Here is a 25,462-nt window from a genome sequence, read left to right on the forward strand (position 1 = left end):
AGGCGTCTTGACAAGAACAGATTACAGGGGACTGTTACTACATGCCCGGTAGCTTCAGGGTACATCAGCTTTATCCTATTTCCACATCCTTCTGACTTCTCTGGGGCTTCTTCCAGTCCTTACAGCATACAGGTCCCATGCTAGTGCTGTTACACCTCCAAAATCCAGTTATCTGAGCGTGTCTTCTTTCAGTTTAGCCATACCACTTCAACTGGCTCAGAAGAGAATAATAACATAATAATGACTACTGCATAAAGGAGTGTCGCATTAACGTTACTCAAGCTGACATTAAACAAACTGATTCATTCACATGGAGCCCTTCGCTGAGCTCCCTGAAGCACCACCATTGCATCACCACACCAGCGCTTCATGGCGACACAGCTCTGCAATGACACAGCTATTGTCAGAGAACAGCACAGCTCAGGTAGCGAATGCCATTGAGCAGATATTCAGTGGCGCTTGCTAGACATTTACCAAGTCAGGATAGGATTGCACAGGAACTTGCAGCTTTGTACTAGCTCATTCAGTGGGATTCCTGCATTGGAGATACCCATTACAACACAGGCTGGCTCATCATGTCCTGGGGCTCATCAGCTTTCTACCTGTGATCATTAAATGAAACTTTCTTTGTAGTGAAAACCTTTTTAAGATACACCAAGGAGCCAGACTTGCTGTGGTTTCACAGCAGCTATCTGTTAGATCCCATGGACAGGTGTCAGACCAGGCACGCTAATCATCTGTGGCCCAATGAAGGGCCTCTTGTCTCAGCTCCAGCATCTGCTACTGTATATTCGTGACAAAGTGACTGATAGTTAAAATCAGAAAAAAACCACCTGCAACTGTTGCTACTCTTTTTAGAGAAAGATGAAGTAGCCCAGCAGTAGACATTCAAGGAAAGGCAAAAGGAGAATCCGGTCACTTGGCACTCTTCTCTTCCTGGGATTCACAAGTCAGATCTTTTTTGTTTCTCATCTCCAGAATACGGACTTCAGTAAGAAGCCTTGGTCCTCACTGAATGAGGGTGGGTTTTTTCAGATCAGACTATGCAGTCCTCATTGCTGACCTCCGCAAAGGTAAAGAAAGACTGGTAAAACCACAACACTTAGCTGAGTCTCGTGAATCATATCTGTATATCCTATGCTCATGTCTCAACACCCCAGAGGACTTTGTGAAGCATTTGCTTTGCAATTATTTAAGCCACTTTGGCATTTAACATTAAAAAACCCCATCCTGCAAAGCACTTGCTGTGGGCAGGGAACATATTCATGTAGGAACATAACGATCTAGACACCTGCCTGGGACTTGAAAGCTAGCCTGCCTTGGTAGACTTTTTATGGAACAAATTTAAGGCAGCCCCTGTTATAATACAGAGAGTACTGTCTAAAGTTTCTAAACTGAGAGTAGTTGAACCCCACACAGAAGGAACTGTGAAAATGCTAACAAATCAGAAATAAACACATTGCTTGCGTTTTCATATTGTTACTCTTTTTCAGAAGAGATGCCCGCAAACAAGCAGAAGGCAGAACCGCCAGAGTAGAAACCATGCCTTCAGCTCATCTACTACTCACGGGAACAGTGCAGCTGTCAGAATCCCGAGAAGCAAACTCCACGTTGCCCAAGTGAAGGATGCCAGCAAGGATTCGAAAAATTCCCATCTGGTAGGAATCACTAATCCCTGAAAAATGATGAATAGAATGCTTTGAATGAAGAGGGAAATGAAGAACCATGAGCTGCAGTTGAAGAATTTTAAGAAGAGAAAATCGGTGACCACTGTGTGCTTTTTTCAGAGACTTTGGCATTTGACAGTACTGCTTGGCTCCACTTCTATTAAAAACATTTTACAACCAGACGCAAAAAAATCCATTAAAATGAACTATTTAATTTGCTGTTTCAAAGTGCATTGTCAGTGACCTCCAACATTATATGCCACACCAAGGGAATCCACTGATTCTGTTCATATGTGTGTTCCTCCTACATTAGATAATGTGATTCCACTGCAATTTAAATACCTTCTTAATGTGGTAACAATATCTCATTTCCAAGGTTTATCAAACTCCCCTGTTTTTAAACGCAACAGAGTAAGAAGAAAATACACACAAACAATGTAGAAAACACTTGCTAGTATATCAGATTTAGGATATGACTGTGTTTTACAAATTACCTAGCAAAGTGCAGGCCTGCCTGGTGTTTACCATTTCCTTAGCATCATCAACACCATCAATCACAGGGCTTCCACCTTGCTTCGTATAGTGGAAGTAATTTGCATTCTCTGTAAGAGAAAAAACAAGTCTTATACATACACTGATGCAGAAATTCACAGCACATCTGTAAAGCTGTGTAACGATTTAAGTTGCTCTTGGCAGAATCCATGATTTCAAATACGTCAGTATATTTTTGCCTTCTGGCTCATAGGACCTATTTATTCTGGAGAAGGATTTTTTCAAGATTTAACAGTGTGAGTAAGTTTTGTTAAGCTACGTGGTTCCTACAATAGGCCCTCAAGCATATGCTCAACCTAACCTTGGCTCAGACTTCCACACCTGTGGAACGATCACTTTGGAAGCAATTCTTCTCCAAGTCTGAGCCAGCCACCCAAGTGGTAGGTGCAGAGCTGACAGCAGCAGCCCTTTGGAATGACATGACAGATACCATTATGCCATTATGGCATCAGGATTTTAAAAATTCAATTTTGCCCATTTTCTTCTTGTTTCCAATTCGTCATCTGGTTTAGTCTTATGATCTGTGATCTTATGATCTGCGAACCGTTCTGGCAGAGAAGTCGTGGCTGGAGAACTGATAGCTTCATACGACTCTGGGGACAGGACTAGGCTTCGCTGGGAGAGCAGTAACTGTACCCAGGTACTGTGTAAATTCCTACAGCTTCAGTAGCCACGCTTCCAGCTGCAGTAACAGACTCCTTTTCTTCTGATCTGCTAAGGTTTCAAGAAAGCTGTAAGATGACTCTGCTGAATGGCTTCTTTAGTTATAATTACATCAGTTCCTTTCTTTCCTGTGTCAGCAGATGCAAATCCTAAATGTGCCAGAACGGTGCAGAAGAGCAGAGAAACACTTTAAAACCAGAACGGTATTTCAGAAATCAGCACTAACAGGCTGTGCAGTTTTCCCACTATGAAGCTAACTTTTAACAATACAGAAGCAGCACTGAAATTCATGTTGAATTTTGAAAACAATGAGGTGATTGCCTGTCCCAAGGTCATCATCATGCCTTTCTTGTATGAAGTGCCAGTTCCCATTAAACGAGAAACTTTTCCTTTATCAACATTTTAATTTGAAAAATGAAAAATGTCACTTATCAGTTTTGTGATCACCCTGTTAGCAGAGGTGGCAAAGTAACTGTTAGTAACAGCCCAAGTGAAAGTATGCAGATGCAAAATAAACTTTTCAGGTGCTCATACCAGAAATGGTAAAATTCTCTAGTAGCTGGAGCTGTGAAAAAAAGTTTTAAAGGACCAAAAGAAGAGAATTTCACCCTCGCCACCAGAAAGCTACTCTGGAATCCAGGCCGTAGTAAGTCCTAGTGATTACAACTGGAGTGTATCAGACCATGCAGAATAAGACAATCATAAGACAATCTGTTACTTTAGTATTATCTAAAAAACACAAAGCCTGAGATCTGCCATTTTAGTTATTTTCAATGTATTTTAGTATTTGAAGGTTTAAAAGTTTAGAATTTAAAAGCCAGCCATTCTTTTGGTTCTATGGCTCAAAAAGCTCACAGATGCTGCTTTGTACCTACAATTGCACAACACAATGAATGTGAATTTCATACCTAATCGTAGAGTTTTAAACTCAGGTAATGCTGCAGAGGCACAAAGTTGGTAAAAGATGTGGTAATTTCTCTCCTCTTCTGCCTTTAAAAAGAAAGGAATTGATTATTTCTCACAACTTAACAAGTGCCAGAAACATCTGTGAGTAGAAAAGAATTACTATGTTTAATGCTTTCTCTGGCATTACCTTAAAGAGCATAGAAGCCACATGGGAGAAGGAAAGATAAATCAGCATCTACCATCCCCTTCTTGACTAATTTAATCCATTTTCACCAGCAAGAAGCATGTGGACATTTTAATTTCAAAAAAAGTGTATGATTTCACTTTTCAGAACTGTGGATTACTATTAAATATAGCTCAGCATTCTATGGGTGGGTGAAATGATCACACTTAAAGGCTCTTCGTTTTCCAAAAATAACTAATACCATTTGCCTCAGCATTTATAGTAAGCTGGTAAGGGGAGTATCTTTCTTGCCAAGGCAAAGCTGGAATTTTAAAATGAGGGACAAAGACAGCTCAGAAGGGTATGACTCATGACCAACACCATAATTCTGAAGTAAATTTTGTAAGCACAAGATCATCATCTAGTAGTGCGCTGAAAGTATTTCATGTTTAAATACTCAGCCTTTATAATACACATTTTACAACTACAAATAATTCATATAATGAAGAGCTGACTTGGTTTTCCTTCTCCACCCCCCCTCCCCACAAGTGCCATATTAAAAATACGCTATTACACCAAACCCTTAGGAGAGATAACTAATATCAGCAACAAAAGTTTGTTTGGTTTTTTTTTTAGCATAGTCACACAAATATACAATAAGACGACTCCATCAGTGTTACCTGAAACACCACTCTTGATTTTTCCAAGAGGTAAGTTCTCATGTTAGCACCAATGATGCGATACCTCTTATCAAAACCAATTTCAATGTATTTCCCAAAGCGACTGCTGTTGTCATTCCTCGTAGTTTTGGCATTTCCAATAGACTGGAAAAAAAGGCATATTGTAAAGGTTTAACAGCTTTTAGAAATTATCAGATCTATTTAATGGTCTACATGGCTCATAAACACTTAACAACATTAATTTTGTCCTGGTTTCAAAATAATCAAGAATTTAATAAAGAAGGATCTCTGCCTGGTCAGAAAGTTACATCAAAATATGGTTATTTCATTAACACAGGATCGGGAGCTCATCTTCCTAGCAATGATTTCATTTCCACATAGTCTTAATTTTGCAGCTAAAAATCCATTATTGCTCTCTGAAATCTTTTAAAAGCATTAAAAAAGTCTAACAGAATGCTCACATACACCCAGATTTCTTCTAGGGACTTAATAAAACTGTAACAATTATTTCACACTGTATATATTCATATATGCATGTGTACAGATATATCTATAGTACCTGCAACCTCTGTAAGTCTATCTAACATAAACCCATAGTCCAGCACACAGCCTCTATGTTCTGTCTAGCTAACAATTGTATTATTATTATTATTACTACTACTCCTACTTCTACTCCTCCTCTATAATCAACCACATTTCCAAACTACTGCAAAGATATCATTATAAAATATTTACTGTGTACTTAAACATAATCTAAAAGTTAACATGTACAGATTCATGTAATTTGTCTGAAACTGAATCCCTTCCACAGCAGCTTGGTTACCAACTCAGACGCAATTGTCAATGCTGCCCCATGTGCCTAACTTTCTTAGATTAATTCAATACAGCTTCACACACAATAAATGATATTTAATCTATTTCCTCTGTAGTACGTGGCCTTAGGATGGCCAGGGCAAATGATGACTGTGGTTCCTAAATGGGCTTGGTGCACCTCTGCCTTACCTCATCAGCGTGAGGATTCACCCTGCAACACGTACCAGCTGGATATAGCAGAATTCAAGACATGCAAATCACAACATGCTGAACTTCAAAGAAAAGCATTTTCTCTTCTCATTTAGGTCATGTTTTAGACATCATGTAGCAATTTACCTCCCCAAGACATCCTAAAGATACCTCTGTATCAAAAGGAATGGCATTTGGAGTAATTCAGGTACAGCACAGTACCTTTTGTCAAATGCCACTTGGTGTATATTACCAAGTACCTAAGTCTGAAGTGCACCATAACTAAAGAACACAGAGTTGTACCTATGTCCTAGTTTCCTAGTTCACGTAGCCATTCACAGGAACTCTGTACTGAAATAAAACTTGGGAAAAACAAATGAGAGCAAACAGCCATGCTGACTATCAGTATTCCAAATCTGTAAAGAAAAGGCCAGTGAGTCAGTGCGGGCTAGCAGGGTACAGCATGGGAAGTGGGGATCAGACCTCCAGAAAGCCCCCTGCAGCAACAGCAGTGCGCACGCCTGACCCAGCAGGTGCCCAGGTGGGTACGAGGTGAACAGCTGCCATGAAGGATGTAAGAACAAACTGCCTCCCTGCAGTTCTAAGTACGGAGAATTCATTCAAACCGAACATACAAAGACTGCATTTCTTGTCTTTTAAAAATCATTGATACCGTGATATATTTTGTTGATGGTGGTAGCAATATAGTATTACAATATTTTCAGAAACCAATTATTACTTTGAAAGGTATTACTTATAAAAACGGTTAAGAAAGTCTTTGGCATTTTAAGATTGCTTACCAGAGTACATACTAAGCTGTACAATTCACAGAGCTATACAGGGTAACAACAAACCATGAGAGGCAGGAAACCACATACAAAGACATTTTTTAAGACTTGACAATTTCTACAGTTGCAATAGGAACACTGTATATAGTTATTGACTACAAAACTAATTATTCAAATAGTTGCTAGAAATGCAGAGTGGTCACTTGATATTACAGAGTATCTAGCAGGGAAAGATCATGCCAGAAAAAATTCTGACACTAATGATTGTAGCTCATAAAACGCTGATATTTAGGTTGTCCAAATAGAAATAAAAAAAAAAAATTGCCATCTGCTCCTTAGACTTTATGATCAACTTAGGACATGAGGATTTTCCTGTTTCTAAAATGAATTACTTATTTCTTTCCAAATTGACAGGTGTTAATTTGTATTTTTACTGATTTATCAACTGAAGAGTTTGAAACATTAATTTTGCTACCATAGAGTCTGTCTCAACACCAGATTTCACAACACTCACTCTAAAGCTTGGGGTTCAAGTTAAAAGGGTAACTTTCATCTGATTACAACAATGTTTATATTAATTAAAATTTTAGATATATACAGGTTCATGAAATCGTTATCCTTAGAAAATTCTTTTAAAAAATCACCACCATTGTTTTTTAGTGGATAAAAACCGGTGTGGATGGCAAGTTCATTTCCAGTCCTCAGTTTAAATTTCCTTGCTTTGGAAATTAAATCAGACAATTAGTTGTGAGCTGATGGCTGCTGATTGGGAGATGGGGTCCAAGGAGTGAGAGACAATAATGTTTGGTTTAGGCTTTGAGACCAAAGGAAGCGACATAGGGAAACCTGCAGCCAGCCTTTATTTCACCCAGCAAACACAGCAAACTGCAGACCCCCCCTGCAGAGTCTCTCGCTGCCACTCACTCAGCAGACAGTGAGGATGCTACGCCTGCTTGGCCCAGGTACCACCTCGGTGGCATGCAGGGGAAGGCAGAGGGGGTGTTCGGCACCCCAAGTTCTGTTAGCCACGCACCCAATCTCAACGTGGCCAAGGATGGTATGACGCTTACTGCAAACTGAAGCGGTAAAAGGAGTACTCTGGGATGAGCTCACGCCTACAAAACTGCCATTGCTGCCCCGGGCCAGGCTGCTCCCAGTGGGGTAGATGCAGCTCAAGGAAAAGATCAGCTGCCCCAGCTTCCTCCCATGGCTGGACATTTGGATCCCTCAACAGCAGAGCCCACTGCCCATCAGGGCACAGCTTGTTTTATCCCACAAAACAGTTTCAAAACACCACACAGCACCACAAACCAGGCACAATTACCTTGTGACAGAACACACACAACTGTGATGGGACACCTATAGTTTGAGCATCATGAACTCCTCATGCCAGGAGGAAAGAAGGAATAAAACATAGTTCATTTAAAAAAATACCCAAGAAAGAAAACAGTGGCTGCATTTTGCATTTCATGTTTCACTGCATGCACTCCATTTACCCATGTCTGTCCACTAATACTTCACACTATTGCAGAGTCACTAAATATCTGCCAAAGCATCTGTTGTGTGAAGCATTTTCTTAGGTTTTCCATAGGCATGCACATGTGCATTTAAAGCAGTATTCATATCAAAATTACTTTATTATGTGAATAACTTAACAATACTGAAACATTACCTCCCACCTTCTTTCAGTCTTTCATAAATACTACATAAAATGATGCCTGAAGCACCACCTGGTAAGTGGACTAAACCCAAAAATTTAAAATATATTTATTCTAGGTTCTTTGCTCCTCAAAAAAAGTATGGATTGCTCTCTCTGTTGAATGCTTATGTTAGCCCCAGAATAATAACTGCAGCTGGAGGGTGAGGGTTAGTGCAGTAGCTCTTTTACCTCCATGATGGGGTTGGAGGCTAAGACTTTCTCCTCAACATTGGCTTCACTGGCAGATCCACTGACTGTGGCAAAGTACCTCATGGCATACTTAGCAGAGACGGTCTTTCCGGCTCCAGATTCCCCACTGACAATGATTGACTGATTTCGCTCATCTCTGAAACACAAAGACATGTTAATCACCAGCTGTCCTCTCAAGGAGATGTATTTTTTGTTTCCCCAGCTTGGCAACAACCCTTCCACCATAAATGTTAGCAATACAGCAATAATGTAAATGCATGTGGCAGAAACAAGGCTGTTAGTGACCAAGCTGCCTGGATGGCTGACTGGACTGCCTGCAGCCAGGATGCTCAGTCGGGATTGACGCTGCTGCAACAGCCCAGCCAGCCAGCAGAGCTGCTCTAGAAAACCTGGCTACTGTAAAGTACCTGTTACCACTACTCACTACGTGCTTCTGCAGCTACTTCTATCCAGAGTCTGTGGTGCAGCGCCCCACTACATTATCAGTGCTCATTAGTAAAGATCATTAATGCCATCTTACAGATCGAGAAATCAACAGCAGAGTCAGCAACAGAAACCTTTCGTCCTTCTGATCTAATCACCAGCTTTTCCCAGAATTGTTCTGAATCTGAAAAATTCAAGCAGGGCTTCAGCACACAAATTCACAGCTCTGGAGCAAAGACAATCCCTTTGTTGTGAAGTAATTTCTTCTCATTAAAAAAAAAATAAATATCTCCATTTGCTACAAAAACAATTTTCTCTCATCTCAAAGACAGCTCTATCCATAAACTCCAACTGTATGATTAATAAACATGCTACAAAATAACAAGGATAGAAAGTAGCATTTCTGTAGCCTGAATCTTTCAAAATAAAACCACACATGCTTTATACAGTATTTTTTATTTCCAAAGCAAAAGTTAAAATGAATGATATTTCAAAATACACCTTTGGGCTGGATGAGCTTAGCTCTATCTCACATACTTGGAAGTGGAGAAAGAAGGAATAAAATTTTACCCCAAAGCTTTACAGAGCTGGGGCTGGAACACAGAAAGTATAGCCAAGCCCCAGACGAGGCTGCGCTTACAGCACTAAGTAACGGAGCGAAATTTCAGGCACACACACGTTCAGGCAGCACATACACAGTCTGCATGGCCTTCAAATGCCTGCTGAGGCCATCAGTAAATGCTATGCAGGGAAAGCAAAGAAATATGCATGGAAAAACTGTTTGTGCTTTCTGTAACCTAAAGGTCCTCCAGAAGATCTGATGTTCTATTTTTGAGAGAGTCAAAAACAAGCATGAAGCTAAATTACAGATCACATTGTCACTCTCAAGCTGTTACCTATCTTCAAAAATATCGCCAAGCCCCCAGATAAGAGCAAAACTCCAGCATGTACTTTGTGTGGCACAAAAATGTAGGATAGAGGAGCCACTGGTTACGTCACACATCTCCAGGACAGTTTAACTGAATGAAGGCATCAGCTGAAGCAGATTTTCCCCATTTTGGTAAAAGGAAATTACTTGAAATGGCTGAGTGCTGATTTAAATTTAATAGGAAAGCGTTAAGAAGATCAAAGCAACCTAATTTTATGTTCTCAACTTCCATTTAACACATGCGACAGGTGCGAATGACTACAGCACAGTTCACACATTCGTACCTACCAAGCTGTCAGCCTGGGTGCGAAAGCTGTGGGAAAGCAGAACTATTCAGCTTGGTACCCAGCTGTGTGTAGTCCAGGCTACGAAGTCTGAACTGCCAGCGATGCCAGCCTTGGCCACAGGAAAATGAGAACACCTGCCAGGGAGCCCTCTGGTTCAGCGGCCACCAAGCCTGCCGTGCACGCATGCCTGAGGCGGCTGGCAGTGGTGATGAAGATTTCCAGCTGGGGAAGGAAGAAGAAACACTCTTGCTTCTTCCCCACTGCCCCTCCCATACTCCACCAGCAGTAGATAGACGTGCTTGAGGGACAGCCTGTAGCCCTGTACGTAAGGATGTAGTGTAGTGCGAGTGATACGGATACTCATGGTCAAGAAGAGCAGCAGAAGGACATGGGAGAAGTCCAACCGAATGCATAACATCTAGGTTTAAATGGGACAACCACTTTCCCTCTCACACAGACAGCTCCTGCAGTGAGTCAAAAACAGAGAACAATTTCTACATAGGACTGGCACTGCTCTTTTATTCCTCCTGTGCTCTTTCAAATCGAACAAAAAACCCCACACCATTCCAAAATATGAAACTGCTGCTCTGCTTTCAGCAGCTGCCTAACACAGCAGACAGGCAACAACATGAAAAGCTTTTCATTTGTAGATTACCAGCTCTGTTTCATGTATTAAATTTCATTAAATATATGAAGACTCCGGAAGCTCAAGTCCTATGAAATGTATCCTCTGATGATTAAGTTTATTAAAAATAAGAAAACAAAGTAATGCAACCTCAGTACTGCAGGCTTCTGATAAAACCATCAATAAAAAACTAACTCTGTTGCCAAGAGAGGAACATGGAAATGAAGGTGTCTCACTCCAACTGTCACATCCCCAAAGGACGTGTGTGAAAGCATGGAAAGGACACGCTGGATTTCCAGTCCCTAGTCCCTTCTCAGGAGCTCAGGAGCGGTAGGAAACACCAGGCTCTTCAGAGCACTGCAGAGGAGGGAGCTCCACATTTCCAATGACCGTAACAGAAAACTGAGGTTGAAATAATTTCTCCTTACGAATACTGTTGCTAATTAGCCTAGAGTTTCCTTTCCGCCACATCGTAAGATATGAAGACATACTCTCCTCCTTAGCACTCATCCATGTGCTCAGGAATAAGGAATCCATTATAATATTACTGTGTAAGTACATACACATATATGCTTTTCATAAATTTGCCTAGAGAAGATATGGCTGGCTCTGTGTGAGCTGCAAACATTGCTGCCATCTCTTCTGCAATGAGTATTTGTGTTTGCAGCAGCTACGGCTATCATGAGGAACAAAGGGCTCACTCATTGTCTGCAGCAGAGTCCTCTCGCACCGCCCTGCCAGCGCTCCATCCACACTCAGAGCTGCTCTTGTCTTCCAGAGTACATTAGTCCATTGTCTTGCTTTAACACACTGGAGTAACCATCCTCTAGCATATTATTCTTTCTGCTTTTTGGCAGAGAGAAAGGCAAACACTACAAAATGCCCAAGACCGCACTCGACATTTGAAGGAGAAAGGCCAGCATATCATGACTCCCCAGGCACACCAGCGGCAGGGGATGAGCTGTTACTGCCACAACAGTATATATATACCACTGGGCATATAGAGGTCCTACCACGGGCAGCAAGATACTTAGTCTTTCAAGGAGGATGGAGTAGTCCAGCCAGGCAGCTGTGTCCACTCAGCAGAGGGCTCTTTTATGTCATTAAACTTTAAGAGAACAAAATGCCACACTGAAAAGATAATCACAAGTAAAACAGAATCAAAATACCTTGGATAGCTTACGAAATGTGATGAGAATTATTTTTAATGGTTTGGTCTGTCTAAAATATAACCTCTTCTTCTGCCAAATGAAATTTTCATAATCAGGCTGCATTAAAAATAGAATAACATAAAACCCAAACCAAACCAAAGGAAAAAATCACCAGAAAACATAAGTAACAACACCTTGAGTTCTTTCCCAGGTATAAATAACACCTTTGGAGTTATTTATAGTTAGTCCCAAACCTTTAACCTGACATTGTGAGCACTTAACATGTCACCAGTCAGAAAAAAAATCTATAATTAAAACTTTCAGCCAATGAAACAAGTAAGTAGGGCAACAGCGCTATGTGTGACACCACTTTCCAGCCTGATGCCACAATCCATTATCTATGCCATAGTCTTCATCTTCTTGGAGCTTTTTCTCTGAATAAAGCACGTAATTAGATGATTTTAAAACGAAGATTATTTCTGAATGGAGGGAACATTTTAATTATCCTTTTACAAAGAGAAATGAGGGAAAGCAAGCTGGGAGACGAGAAGGTAGAGTCCTCTTTTGCCCAAAGGTGGGTAACTATCGCATCCTAGGAGACAGAACTACATTACAGTGACAGACACTAAGCCAAATCATCTTGAAAAGAGGTGTTTAACCCCGGCAGACTGAAACAGATTGACTGGGAGCACTTTACCATTCATGGAAACACACAGTATTACGTTCAGGCACTGGTCAGGATCACATTCAGCTTCTGCCATCTCTGACCACTGCAGCAGAATAAAGGAATGACAAAACTAAAACAAAACTTCCATTTTAAGATGACAGGCCCAAACATTTCACAAACCGAAATGTGAAATGATAGGCTGAGATTGCCTGCAGCAGCAGGGGACTTCATTCAGAAACCTTCCACATCCATTCTCTCAGACCTGTAATTCAAGAGTCACGCGAGGGCAACAGCTATTTCTTGTCAAATCAAAGAACAGTACCACACTATGGAATAAATAACTGATAATTTAAAACACTGTTATCTATCACAAAAACAATGCCGATGTCTAACTTTGAAAGGTAATACTCAGATGCTGTATCCAAGCCATACACAACTCCACTCCTTATGACAAGTAATGGCCACAGAACGAATAATAAATGTCACTAGTTTTTCATATAATAATTCCAGTAAAGGACAGAAGCAGATTTGTGAACAGGCTGGTAAATTATAGAGACGATTTTGCTTTACCTACAAAATTCTGTCCACAGACAGTATGCTTATGAAGAAAGTCACTGTCAGAGTGCCAAAACAGAATAGATGTAGACTTACCTAACTCCTGGATGCTTGAGATTACAACCTACATTCCAGCAGAGGGGTTTTTTATGCTTTGAAAAACCATTGCAAAATTCAACACTGAAGATATCTTCAGCTCAAAGGAGGTTCAGCACTGTGGAAAAAAGAGGGCTACAAACTGACTTGAGATACCTTATGTGCAGAAAAGGGTTTTGCAGAGTAGAATGAAATGACAATGACAAGAAACCAGAAGGTGGTTTAAAAAATATAGTTTTCAAGACCTGAAAAAAAACACCTTTATTGAGGATGTGCATGTATCTTAATGCAATAATTTTGATAGCATTGACTAATAGTAACTTTAAATTCTGCACTTCACAGAAATCTAAGATTTCTGTGCTTTCAGAAGGGCTCAGAATGAAGGAAACACTACTCCCATGAGGTCGCAGCCATCAGCTGCAGTAGAAGCATGAACAAGATGGGGTACCTTCAATGTGTAGAGAGTGCTGCAACAAGACTGACTAATCATTGATAGCTGTCATCATCTAAGGCAGCTTTTAATTATTTCAGTTGACCAATGGAAAAATTGAGGCAAAAAAAGAAAAAACAGTGCAAGAAACGAAACATTAAAGTTACTAACATTAAAGGCAGAGTTGTCAATTTTCACACAATTTTCATTCCTTAAGGTCACTACACCCACTGAAGCTGGCTCCTTCAAAAACCAAGCCAGCTTACTGCATCACAGCCATTATTTCCACAGCAAACTGTCCAAACAGTTCAGGATAATGAAGACATACAGACTGAAAAATCCCTACAGATATCTTTGTTTACCTTCTTTCTCTGTACCAATAGAAATCCCTCTCTTAAGCAGGAACGCTACAATGGTTCAAAACCTATCCATCAATAAGCATTTCAGAGGGGATTAAAAAAGCCCAGAGATATTCAATTTCATCATCAAAGCACAACATTGTTTTTGTGGGGTTTTTTTGCTTCCTATGACTGATGCATCAGATGTATCACTTGATCTTGTCCTTCAGACTCATGACTCCACAGCAAATAATGTCAAATAGATGTATATAAGCACACACACCACAAAAACATCTGCCTGGGAAAACAAATGAAAGGAATACAGAATTATTGATATCAACCTCAATATTCTTATCAACCCACTCATACCCAAGCCACCAACATCTCTGTCTGGGATAAGTGGATCATTAACAGCTAATTTTAAAAAGTTCTGATGTGGATTTTGAAACATTTGCCTGTGATGAACTACTTCAAAGTTGAGTTGTCTCAATGCCATGTAACATAGACGAAACTGGTACAAAAGATCAGAGTGAGATATCCTTAATATAAAATGCAGAGACCAAATAACAGGGCAATTTAACGAGAAGAACTTACTTTGCCTTTGATCCTAAACCATCTGTGTTTGTTAACCTTGAGGACACAGCCAAAGTGCTGATGTTTTTAAGGAAACTTCTTGCCAGGGTGGTTTGAAGGCCACCACCTTCAGGACATCTTCTGCCTGTACTGCTCCAGTGCCAAGAGGTTTAATTAAATCTGCTGCCTTTTTTCTTTTTTTCGTGGAGTTGCTACTGGTTACTTCTTCTGGAATAACAGGTTTAGGTTATGGCTAAGGGCACCAAGCCCATGGCATACGACAATTTCATTTTTTATTTACATCAAAACAGCACAAACTGCTGCTAAAGGCCTGATCCTGCAATCTTCAAACATTGACATCTCCTACTGCTTCAATGCAGGAACAAGAACACAATAAATAGCTTTTATTTAATCTAGCAGTGACAGTCTGGTCTGCTTTATCTCACTGTTGTTCCAGTACTGCAGTTCTGTGGTACTAAGGCAGACTTGTAAGCCTGAAATTACTTTACATTTTCAAAACAGTGAATTTTGAATGATCAAAGAACCTGACACGAACTCCCAGAGAAGGAACCTGTCACTGAGGGACGTTGGGATAGATCCCGTTCTCAGCATACACACATAATTACCACTAACATTAATGAGCGTCATGCCCATCAAAGACAGAAAAGGAACTTAGTGATATGCCATCCTACAGCTGAATTATGCCAGCAGGAAAACCAACCCAAGAAAGTAACTTAAAAACTAATGACATTGCTGAAAGGTCAGATAGGATTCATTCTGAAATGCTGGGATGTTTGAAATCTTGCTATGCTTCCATTAGCTGCAGCTACTCTGAGAGCCATAGGATTAATAAGGGACCAACATAAACCTAGTTTAAGTGACATGTTTTACATCCAACACTATAAAGCAAATTTTCAAACTCTGCAAGGATACGTACATGCAGCTGACATGATTGTCTCCAGCAACGCAAACACAACTCTGACCCATGTAAGCATCCTATTTTTTCCAGTCTCTTAGTATCCCTGTTGCATAACTGTGACAGCGTATGACCAAAATAACCTGCCGTATCTACAGTCTGAACATTCACACATCTTTGTATTTGAGACCATTACTAAACAACTCTATTTAATAAATCAGTTCCCCTCATGAGGCAGCTATAAGAAAAACAAAAGCACAGGAAATTTTACCAAGTAACTTCCTCATTGATAAGATGAAGTAAAAGAAACTTACACAATGCGCTGAAAATAAAAGCAGTGTGGAAGCACAAAGCATTATTGTAACTGCTTTATCAACATTCCCAAAAAACTCAGAAGTACTGATGTTACAGGACTAGAGAAATACACCTGATGTTCCACCCACTGCAAACAGCTTATTCAGTCTTGGAAAAATTATCCAGAGAAGATTTTAAACTCCTTTCTTGTGAAATCCATGGGCTTTCATCAGGTATCAATATGAAATTAAGAGCTCTCTGTAGTACTGAACGTTTTGTGAGCTTCACAGAAAGCAGTATTAAGAACTTTAGGTAGGAACTTCCCAGCGGCAGAAGGCCAGCCCCAGCAGGCTAAAGGGAGCACAGCCTTCAAGGGACTGGGCATCTTCCAAGGGAGGAAAGAGGATGCAGAGCAGAAAATGCAGGGAAAAGAAGAAAGCAACAGAAGGACAAATCCGTGGTGTAAGATGGTTTTGCACACCTCATCTGAAAGCTCACTAAATAAGTCTGACTTCAACAAATGTTGAAATAAATTGTGTTTCCTATATAAACTTGAAAACAAATTACCTCCCTTTTTTTTCTTTTCCGAGAACACTCTTTTTTTCAGCACAAAACGTGGTTTGGGAGAAACAGAAGGATTATTTTTGCAGAGCCCAGCAGCCTGTGCTCTCCCCAATACCTGCCACTCCCAGCCCCCTGGCAGAGCAGGTCCCGGGTTCGCTCTCTGGGCAGCTGTGCTCCACTCCTGTGTGATACTTCCACTGTCACAGTTAACTTGCTCTGCTGAAAGACCAAAATTGCTTTTTACGCTTACCCTAAAATGAAAGGCAGCTGTAAAACCCACCAGCCCTGGAAGGTTTAACACGAGTCAGGGCAATATATTTAGCTTTACCTTTGCCTAAGCGTGGTGTTGTGTGGCAGCGAACAGGGCTGTACATGTTTAGCAGCACTTGTTCAGTGCAAAGGCCTTTGAAATTCAGCCCAGGGTGAGCAGCATCTGTTAGGAGCCATTATAAAAACTGGCAGCTCTACAAACCCAGGATTTGCTTTTCAAAAATAAGCAATTTAGCTGCTCAATAAATAAATAAATAAGAATTCGTTCAGCAGTTTTCTAATGCTCTCAGACTGACCAAGAACAGCAGCAGCCCAGTCCAGGCAGCCTTCCTGGCACCTCTCACATCAAGGGCAGGAGGCAACATCTTGCCCTTCGTGAACCTTCTGAACAAACTATTTTAATCACAAAGTTCTTTGCAGCCCTAAATAAGTTCTGTTACACGCTGTTGCTCAGCTTGGCTCTTGGCCTCCTTAACATGGGAAAGCACCCCTGTTTTGTCCTCTTTACTTTCCACCTGCTTCTTACAGCCCACATATATGGAGGCACATCTTCCCATTCCCTTTAGGTAGCTGCTGAGCCCCTCTCCCTGGGAGGTCACCTTCCTCTGGAGAAGTCTCCCCTGCAACCAGGCAGCACCAATAAATGCCACCCCCACACCCTACGTACACCTGTACTGCAGGAAACCTTCTTCCCTCATTTTTGAAGTTTCCTGCTTACAGTGCTCCTTTGCACAGCGGGCGCAGCCCCTCCTTCCCCACAGAGCCACGCCATCCCGGCGTTCCCAGTGCCAAAGCTTCCAAATTCACTTGCACCGGCACATCCCAAAAGGTGCGGCCCCACACAGGTTAATTTGTTTTTTCCACCCTGGCAGGACTGTTGTGTGGATTAACAAAGTAACTTTTGCAAAATGCCCAGAGTGTGCAACATGCTACGTAAGCGCTAAGGATTATTATTAGAGACTGAAGTGCTTCGAACCATTCTGTGATGATGAAGTGATGGCGGGGAGGGAGGGGAAGAAAAAAAGTGAGTTACTCATGCTGTGCTCCAGAAGCAAGCATCACTTCTTGCGCAGAACAGCAGCCACATTTCTTGGTCTGTTCCACCTGCACACCCTGTACCCATCGGATTATTTCAACTATCTGGATCTAACATGCTGTGACCTGACACATCCCGGTCTTCGCAGATGACACGCATTAACAATTCAGAGGTGTGTTCAGCTGCACCTTGAGTCACAACAATTGCTCCCAACTAAGCAGTAAATTAATTCTTTGTAAAATCATTCATTTTTAATAGGCATGAAATGTAAGTCCAACAAACTACGTTCTTTAACCACATTTCTAAATATATTTCCAGTTTAACTGGTTTTTTTTAAGCCTAACAGCATTTCTCACTGACATCTTTAGCCAGTGGAGGAGAAAAGGGGATGTTCTGAGCACAGAACTGGGGGCTGGAAGCTCAGCACCTGGGACCAGCTCTGGGCTGACCCAGGCATGGCCACAGCACACCACCTCTGCCCTACTTGTCTTCTACACAAACAGAAATTGATACCACAGTATTAGAGGAGCAGACTTTGGCGAAGGCTTGTAAAGTGCCAGGAACACATGAAGCCTTCCATGAAAGCAAACATTATTATGCAATATATGTTACCCGGCACAGAGACCCCTTAAATGCTGCAGGAGCTGAAGGCATGCAAAATATAGCATGTTAATTTCTGTATATTGAAAACAAATTAGCTTTGGGAGAACATTACCAGGAAACCCACTTAACTGCTGCACTATCAATTACCTGCTCTGTTCTTGCATATTTTATTGCCAAGCTGGTGTGCTCAAGTCATCAGACACTGTCAATTCAGGGGCTTTATGACCTCCTTTTGCCGCCTTGGTGAATTCACTGAAGTTGGTGTCCCACTCCCCAGGTCTGTCTCAACTTATAATATGAAAATAAGGACACTGATCTCTTCTGTAGAGGACTTAGAGATCTGCTCACAGAAAGTGCCAAATGAAGGTGAAATATTACTATCATACATAACCTGAATTCTCTTGAGTCTGTTCCAGCTGCAAACTCAGCCATCCCGAAACACCTCAGTTCTTAAGCACTTTTGATCCTCTTCAACAACAGCTTGGGAAAAAAGTTCTGCAGTACTCTCAAAACCAGCAGATGTACTTTAAAAAAAATAATTAATTAACAAATTGCACCACTTGCCATTTCACTTGTATCCAGGAAACATAGCTCTTGACTGTAAAAATGGCAAAAGGTGAAAAGATAATGAATTGATGGTAACATCTCTCGACACATACAAATGAAGAAAACTGAGGTCAGCACATGCTGCAAAATCATGACAGATTGCACTCCAGAGGAGCACAAAGATGAGCCAGCACTATGCAACTGATTTATCTAGGGATTAGTCAGAGGTCACTCCTGCAATAGTTTGGGAAAGCTCATTGCTTAGCTACCAGCAGGACACCTCACATGAACTCTAGCTTCCAGCTACAACCATACTTAACCCTTTTGCTACTTAAAAATAATCACTGCTCAGACAAGTAGGTCCCTGAAGTTACGTCAGGTTGGTCGCCCCATCCACTGTCTTGTACCTCTAACATCATAAAATGTGAGACCCAAAGTATAAGAGACTATTCCAGTACCATCTGGTCTCACCAGAAAGCACAGTTTCCCTTTTCATTCTAATTTTAACAACGGAGCCCCAAAAGTACCATCTCTTTTCAAGATAAGTATTTAATTTTAACAGTCATATGTCAAAGACATAAGTCAAAGGCAGCCATTGTATGTTTGTACGATACCCACCACAGCAGGCTCTCATTTCATAACTGGATGCAGATCCGTTACGGGTTGTTAATCACCCCCCTCCCGACTCCTGCCAGGGGAGAATGGACTATCCATTTATCAGACACTCAAAAGCAAAGCAGCAGCTGATCAAACATGCATTTTTGTAAGAGGACATCATCTTGGGATGCCTGGGATAACTGGAGACTGTCAGCCGAGGTGCTTTCAGAACACCTACTCAACAGCTCACCAAGCTTCCTTTCGAACAAAAGGCAATAGAAAAAAATCTTCCCGTAGCTGAGAGCCATCAGACACATGCCAAAATCTGACAAAACAAGAGAGGCATCCTGCTTATTACAGGTAATTTAATGAAAAAGATACATGCTAACATTGAATAAATCATTATACTTTGTCCAAACAGAAAAATCAAACTTTGGAGACTGATGCTTTAAAGACTGTTGCTTTCCGTCCTGGTTTTCATTGAGTTTTATAGGGATCTCATCAGTATGTAATTCTGCTTGCAAATGTTACTCTCCACTTGCACATTGCTAGACAACTTCACCAATTAATCAGAAGGAAATCTCCAAGTTAATTTATTAAGTTGAAAAGCACTGAATTCTGCTGTCTGTCATCAGCCATAAGTAGGATGGAACAAACCAGACCAACAAAGTGCTTATAAAAAAATGCATTCTCTTAATTGCTGCAATATACCCTTACTAGGCAGGGGAGGGTATCCTGTGGTAGTCTGATTTAGAACTTCTCTCCCTAATGGTGTTAGGAAACTCATAATCATAAGTCTCATACATTAATGTAATTCTTAACAGTTTCAAGAGTATAATCATCAACGTCTCCTCTTACTGCAAACCATGCAGTTAAAAATGAAAGCTTCTACTGAATATTACAATGAAAATGAACTGCACCTGCTGGTGATTATGATTCCCACTGAAATTGTAATGCTTAAAAATATATATATATATATATAAATAAATAGTTTCCAACTGATGCTTTGCCTCAATTTTCATACTACAGAGGGGTAACTGTAAAGACTGAACTTTTTTGTTCATAATTTGCAAATGCTGACTTTGCATGTATTGAACCCTTTGAACTGCAGTGCACTGTTCTAACATCCACATGCTGATATTGTGGTTTGTATTTCTGAGACAAAAATAAGTTCTTCAGTAACAACTTACTTCCTTTTGAATTGCTTGTCAGCCTTACACATTGTCTCAAACCTGTGTAAGTTTGCTCAAATGAAGCTACCCATGAACAATATCCATGAGGGAGACTGTGCAGAAAGCACAGCTTGTTACAGCTGTTCCTACAGAACCATGGCAGCCCCCAAACTGCTCTGCACAAAAGCCCTGCGGCAGGGGCGAGCCCCTCGGACAGGTCCCCATCCGACTGATCCTGTTCCCTCCCACTGGGAGCCACTCGCAGGTGGATCTCCTCCCACTCAGAGGAAGAGATCGGCTCTGTAACCCTTAGACCTGCAGTCTGGAGGATCATACAACCCAAACCAATAATGTTATTGATAAGCATGAGGCGCACATAACCCTAAGTCTAATACAATTTAAATGCAGCGTAAAACTAGTTTCTTGCTTGTTTTGGGCACAGTAGAGGAAAAGCATTGGAAATGAAGCTGTCAGTCTGTGCAGATGGAGAGAGAAAAGGAAAAAGGCACAAAGATACAGATGAGAAGGGGGAATAGAAGAGGAGAGCTGGGAGGGGGGGAGAAGAGAAAAAATAGAAAAAAAAATCAAAATGAGATTAGTCTTAAAAAAGCTGTGCTGAAAAAGACAAAAAACTACTGAGCAAACAGTAATCACGTATTGCCAGCTATGGGTAAAGATGAGCCATATTCCTTCTCCCTAACCCTCCACTGATGGAAACTGATGATAGAACTGTGGTTGAAAGAGGAAACAATGGATGCCCAAATCGGCACACTGCTTCACAGCCCATGCACACCACACCATTTGGCTTGCTCTATGCAGAAAATTTCACATATGAAGATATCTTTACGTGCTGCTTTATATGTGCAATTAACCCCAAGCAGTTGCTGAATATCACTTTTCATGAACAAGACAGATGTGAGCTCCATCCCTGTCATTCCAGCAGTCAACATTTCTGCACTATATTTTTTGAAGGCACAACATGTACAATCACAGCTTTCCTGACTGCTGTCATGGGGCATTTTCTTTGGCTGAAGAAGACCACAGAGATCATTTAGTTACAACCATGCACATGGAAGGAGCTTCTCAGCCACATCAGATGAAGCAATGAACTGGCAAGAACAAATCCTAAATCATTAAATTATGAATTAAGAAAAAGACCTAAGGAGTAAATATTTAGAAGAGCTCACTGAAGCCTTATGCATAGGAACATCATGACTAATTACTCCAGTGATCATTTAAACGTGGAGTTAGGGAAGATTAGAAACAACAGAAAAATAAATCTCACCAATTACATGCATAAATGCAGATTAATCCACATGAGTACCTACCATACGAATATCCAACGCAATTATTAAAGCATTAAAGAAATAGTCATAGATAATCTGATTTTCAATTTTAAATAACCAGCTGCAGAAATGTAAATCTGCACATTTTCTTCTTTAACTTCGTAATTCAGGAGTAAAAGGTGATTTGTTCAGAGTGTAGAAGGTATTGCTGAAGTTTAAGGGATGGACAATTGATTAAGGAATTGGAAACAGCATTAGAAAATAAATGGAATGAGCAAATGTCTATATGTCCAAATGACAGAAAAACTTCTTAAAAACAAATACCACACACATACACATACACCCCCCCAAAAAAAAAGAGAGAGAGAGAGAAAAGGAAATAAACACTGGGAAACTAAATGAAACTGTTACTTCAGTGTAGAGGAATTTTTAAATTTTCATTATGTGCTCAGATTTCATTTTGCACCTATGAAAGTACTGCCAGTTATTTATAAAAGAATAACAAATTGTTTAGAACATGTTGTAGACACGCAAAGGAAATCATTCATTCATTAATGCAAAAGGATTATTTCAGATCGTTTCCATGCTTATATAATTCCTCATAATTTGTTTCAAAAAAAGAACTTCTGCAACATCTTATTTGTTGTTATTCAGGACAGCGGAATTGCCGGAGGGCGCAGCAAGAGCTGAAGAGCATGCAATTAACACAAAAAGGAAAAACCACAGCAGAAATTCTAGCCAAAATCTCAGCCCCCTTGAGTCTTCCTATGACAGCAGAGAATGCAGATGGGGGCAAACAGAAATCGCCACTGCACAGGCTTCAGCTAACAAGCACACACACACATACAATGCAGGCAATCCCACAATTTGAAATTTCAACACAGGTCAAGAAGTAAGCCCGCCTCAAACAGTGACTAGAGGCAGCCAGTGTGGCGAGATCTCCCTCCAGCCTCTTTACTTCCACTGGTTAATATTAAGAACAAAAATTCTGGGAATCTGGATTACATCCATCACTGACATATAACTGCAGGTCACTGTACAGTGCCTCAGATATAATATAAGGCTAATAAATTCTTATTTTGTAGAGCTTTTAAAGGGACTTGAGTAACAAGTCTGCTTAAAACAGCAGTGATCTAGATCTGTAAAACAGCAGTGATCCAGACTGAAAGAGCCTCAATGTAGATGTGACTGTCATAACACAGTTTTGCCTTTATGTTCCCATACCAGATTATATGTCTATTTTCTTAGCAGAAAGGAAGTTGAATACCTCTGCCATTCAGCAGTGCAGATGCAGGGTATTTTTGAAACATTGGCTATTTTGCAATTACCTTTAAGTCATGAAATGTTGCACTGTACCGTACCGTTTTCTTTTGAAATTCTCTATTAATTGGGTACTGTGAATCACCATATTCATGTATGCAGCTGACTCACTTCACAGTGTAGAGAGCATTTTATTCACTTTAGCTCTCAGATGGATTCTTAAATGAACAGACAGCTAATTTCAAAGATGAACATTTTACCATTTTCAACCCATCTTCCCTTTGCCTCCCCCTCCTGCAGTTCAGCTTGAAGGCCACCGCAGTTAACCCACAGATCTGCCACTGTTTTACTGGATTAATTTGATCATGGGCTGTATTGTCAACAAGGAAAACTGTATTAATTAATAGCTTGCAGATAACTAGTGAGGACACTAGGGACCATCTTGTTAACCAAAGACCACACAGTAGCCCAAAAGATCTTTATCCTAGAAATGAAATATTTCAAAAGCTCCTCAAATTTGCAGGCTTTTGGGGTGAAGGGGCAGAAGTTTCTAATAACCACTCCCCTTGGGTGACAAGTTCATTTTCATGCAATATTTAAAGAAATGAGGATTTCCTGCACAGCTGTTACAGTGTCCTTGGAGACACCATTTTCAGGCACTCTGTGTAATCATCCCTCTGCTCCCTCTTAATTCTAGTCAACAACAGCCACAGGCAGATTACGTAGCTGGAACTTGACCGACACAGCTAGGAGCCCCTAACAGCACTCATAAGCCAAGTGATTTTTTTTCCTGTTGTCATATCACATATAAATACAATAAATACAATAAAACAGTTAAGAATCTGGCACTTTTCAAAAATCCACTGATGATTAAAAAGCATCTCCACGTTTTGCTAATCAAATGAAAAAAACGTAATCTTATAAAACACAGGGCTAATTTTAGACTTAAATACTGACAAGGTCTGTGGTTATTCCTGTTTACATGTCAGTGGCCATGATCTCCATGGCATTCATCATGCTTTCCTGCTTTCTAACTTAGGCAACTTACCCCTCGTGAAAGGCACTAAAACTTTGGATACAGATCTTGCAAAATATGAATTAAAGAGAAGGCCATTGGCCAGAAATTTTAAGTCTCACTCCTTTTAGAAAAACAGTGAGTTCAAGACACGTGGTCTACAAACCTGGCCATCTGCTTATACGCTTCTTCAGCCACCGCAAAGATATGTGGATCCATATCCCCCATATTCTGGCCACTGTATGCATTGATGATATCTTCGCCATAGATAGGCAGTTGTTCATAAGGATTTATGGCCACTAAGACAATACCTACAAAGGAAATGAGAAAAAAAGGAATTATTAATAGTTGTTTCAAAATAAAACAAACCAAAAAATGGCTTTAACACCAACTTTTGTTCTAACCTTTCTAAAAATATTAACTAAAAAATAAGGATTTGACATGCTGACTTCAACAGGTACTTATTCTGACCACACTTTTCAGTACAAAAAGCACCAGAAGAGTTTACTTCTACTCTGCTTTAGGAAACATATTAGGGACAACTTTTTACTTTTTCTCTCAATCTGCCTTTTCTAAAGCTAGCATGCATGAAACAGATTCAGACTGTGTCAACTTGAAACACAGCCTGCTCAGTGTAGTAAGCCAACGAATGTGCACTGTATTTCCCTGTATTTTACTGTGGATTACAAATGATAAGGTGATTTGTTAATTGTAACTACTACATGGCCTCAATGACTGTCAGTTTGGATACGTGAAGTGTGTTAACCCTTCAGCTGTTATGCTATGCCCAGGAATCTTCAGTTTTTATAACAAGCAACAAAGTAGAGTCATGGTGTAATCGGCATTCCAGACATCCCTGTCAGTCAGGCAGGACAACCTCCTGCTCAAAGGGATCAAAAAACCCCTATGTAGACATATTTCATAGGGCTGATACACAGCGGTATACAGAGGTGTCAGGAAGTTAAGTGATGACAGCTCTAGCAGGCACCATAAAACCCTCCTCTTACACACCTGTGTGTATAACTACTTAGACCTTGCATATTCTAGTTTTCCCATCCCAATTAAACACATATCTGCCTTTTTTAATACCACTCATTACTACAGCATTTCTAAATTCATGCCATTCTTTTACTCTCCCTGCACAGGGAAACTTAAGTCTTACTCCATACATCCTTCCCAGCCACAAAGTGAGATCTCAAATGCTTTTGGTATGATTTTCTTTTTCATGAGAAAGGATTAAAGGATTGCTCTGCCCACAGGAATGATTTGAAAAAGATTACTTATACCTTTTTCTCCTGCAGCATTTACCATGGGTAGGGAACACTTATTTGCTCCGTGCAGGGGTGAAAACACTGGTCACTGCCATGTGAGACCCAGCCGTGTCAGGGAAACTGTGCTCTCTTGACATGGCAATTCCTCCTCACCTTTACAACGTGATGGGGGGGGGGGGGAACAAACTCTAATTTTAACAGTGGCCATTTAAAACTTGGAATTTCTTCT

General features: G+C 40.5%; 1 protein-coding gene across 17 annotated transcripts in view; it reads right to left on the minus strand.

Moving 5' to 3' along the window:
• The window catches only part of MYO5A (myosin VA), a 103,242-nt gene that overhangs the window by 50,177 nt on the left and 27,603 nt on the right, over positions 1-25,462 (minus strand). For 16 of the 17 annotated variants that reach the window (XM_037394592.1, XM_037394586.1, XM_037394589.1 and 13 more), the window contains 6 exons: positions 24,129-24,273; positions 8,310-8,466; positions 4,632-4,775; positions 3,791-3,872; positions 2,162-2,269; positions 1,569-1,675 (listed from right to left, as the gene is read on the minus strand). In XM_037394592.1, coding sequence (XP_037250489.1) covers positions 1,569-1,675; positions 2,162-2,269; positions 3,791-3,872; positions 4,632-4,775; positions 8,310-8,466; positions 24,129-24,273 — 743 coding nt within the window. Of the gene's footprint in view, positions 1-1,568; positions 1,676-2,161; positions 2,270-3,790; positions 3,873-4,631; positions 4,776-8,309; positions 8,467-8,850; positions 8,923-24,128; positions 24,274-25,462 lie in introns of those variants that run through there. The other variant, XM_037394591.1, reaches the window with a different exon arrangement.

The sequence above is a fragment of the Falco rusticolus genome, chromosome 7 (genome assembly GCF_015220075.1).
Source record: "Falco rusticolus isolate bFalRus1 chromosome 7, bFalRus1.pri, whole genome shotgun sequence".
NCBI classification, from domain to species: domain Eukaryota; kingdom Metazoa; phylum Chordata; class Aves; order Falconiformes; family Falconidae; genus Falco; species Falco rusticolus.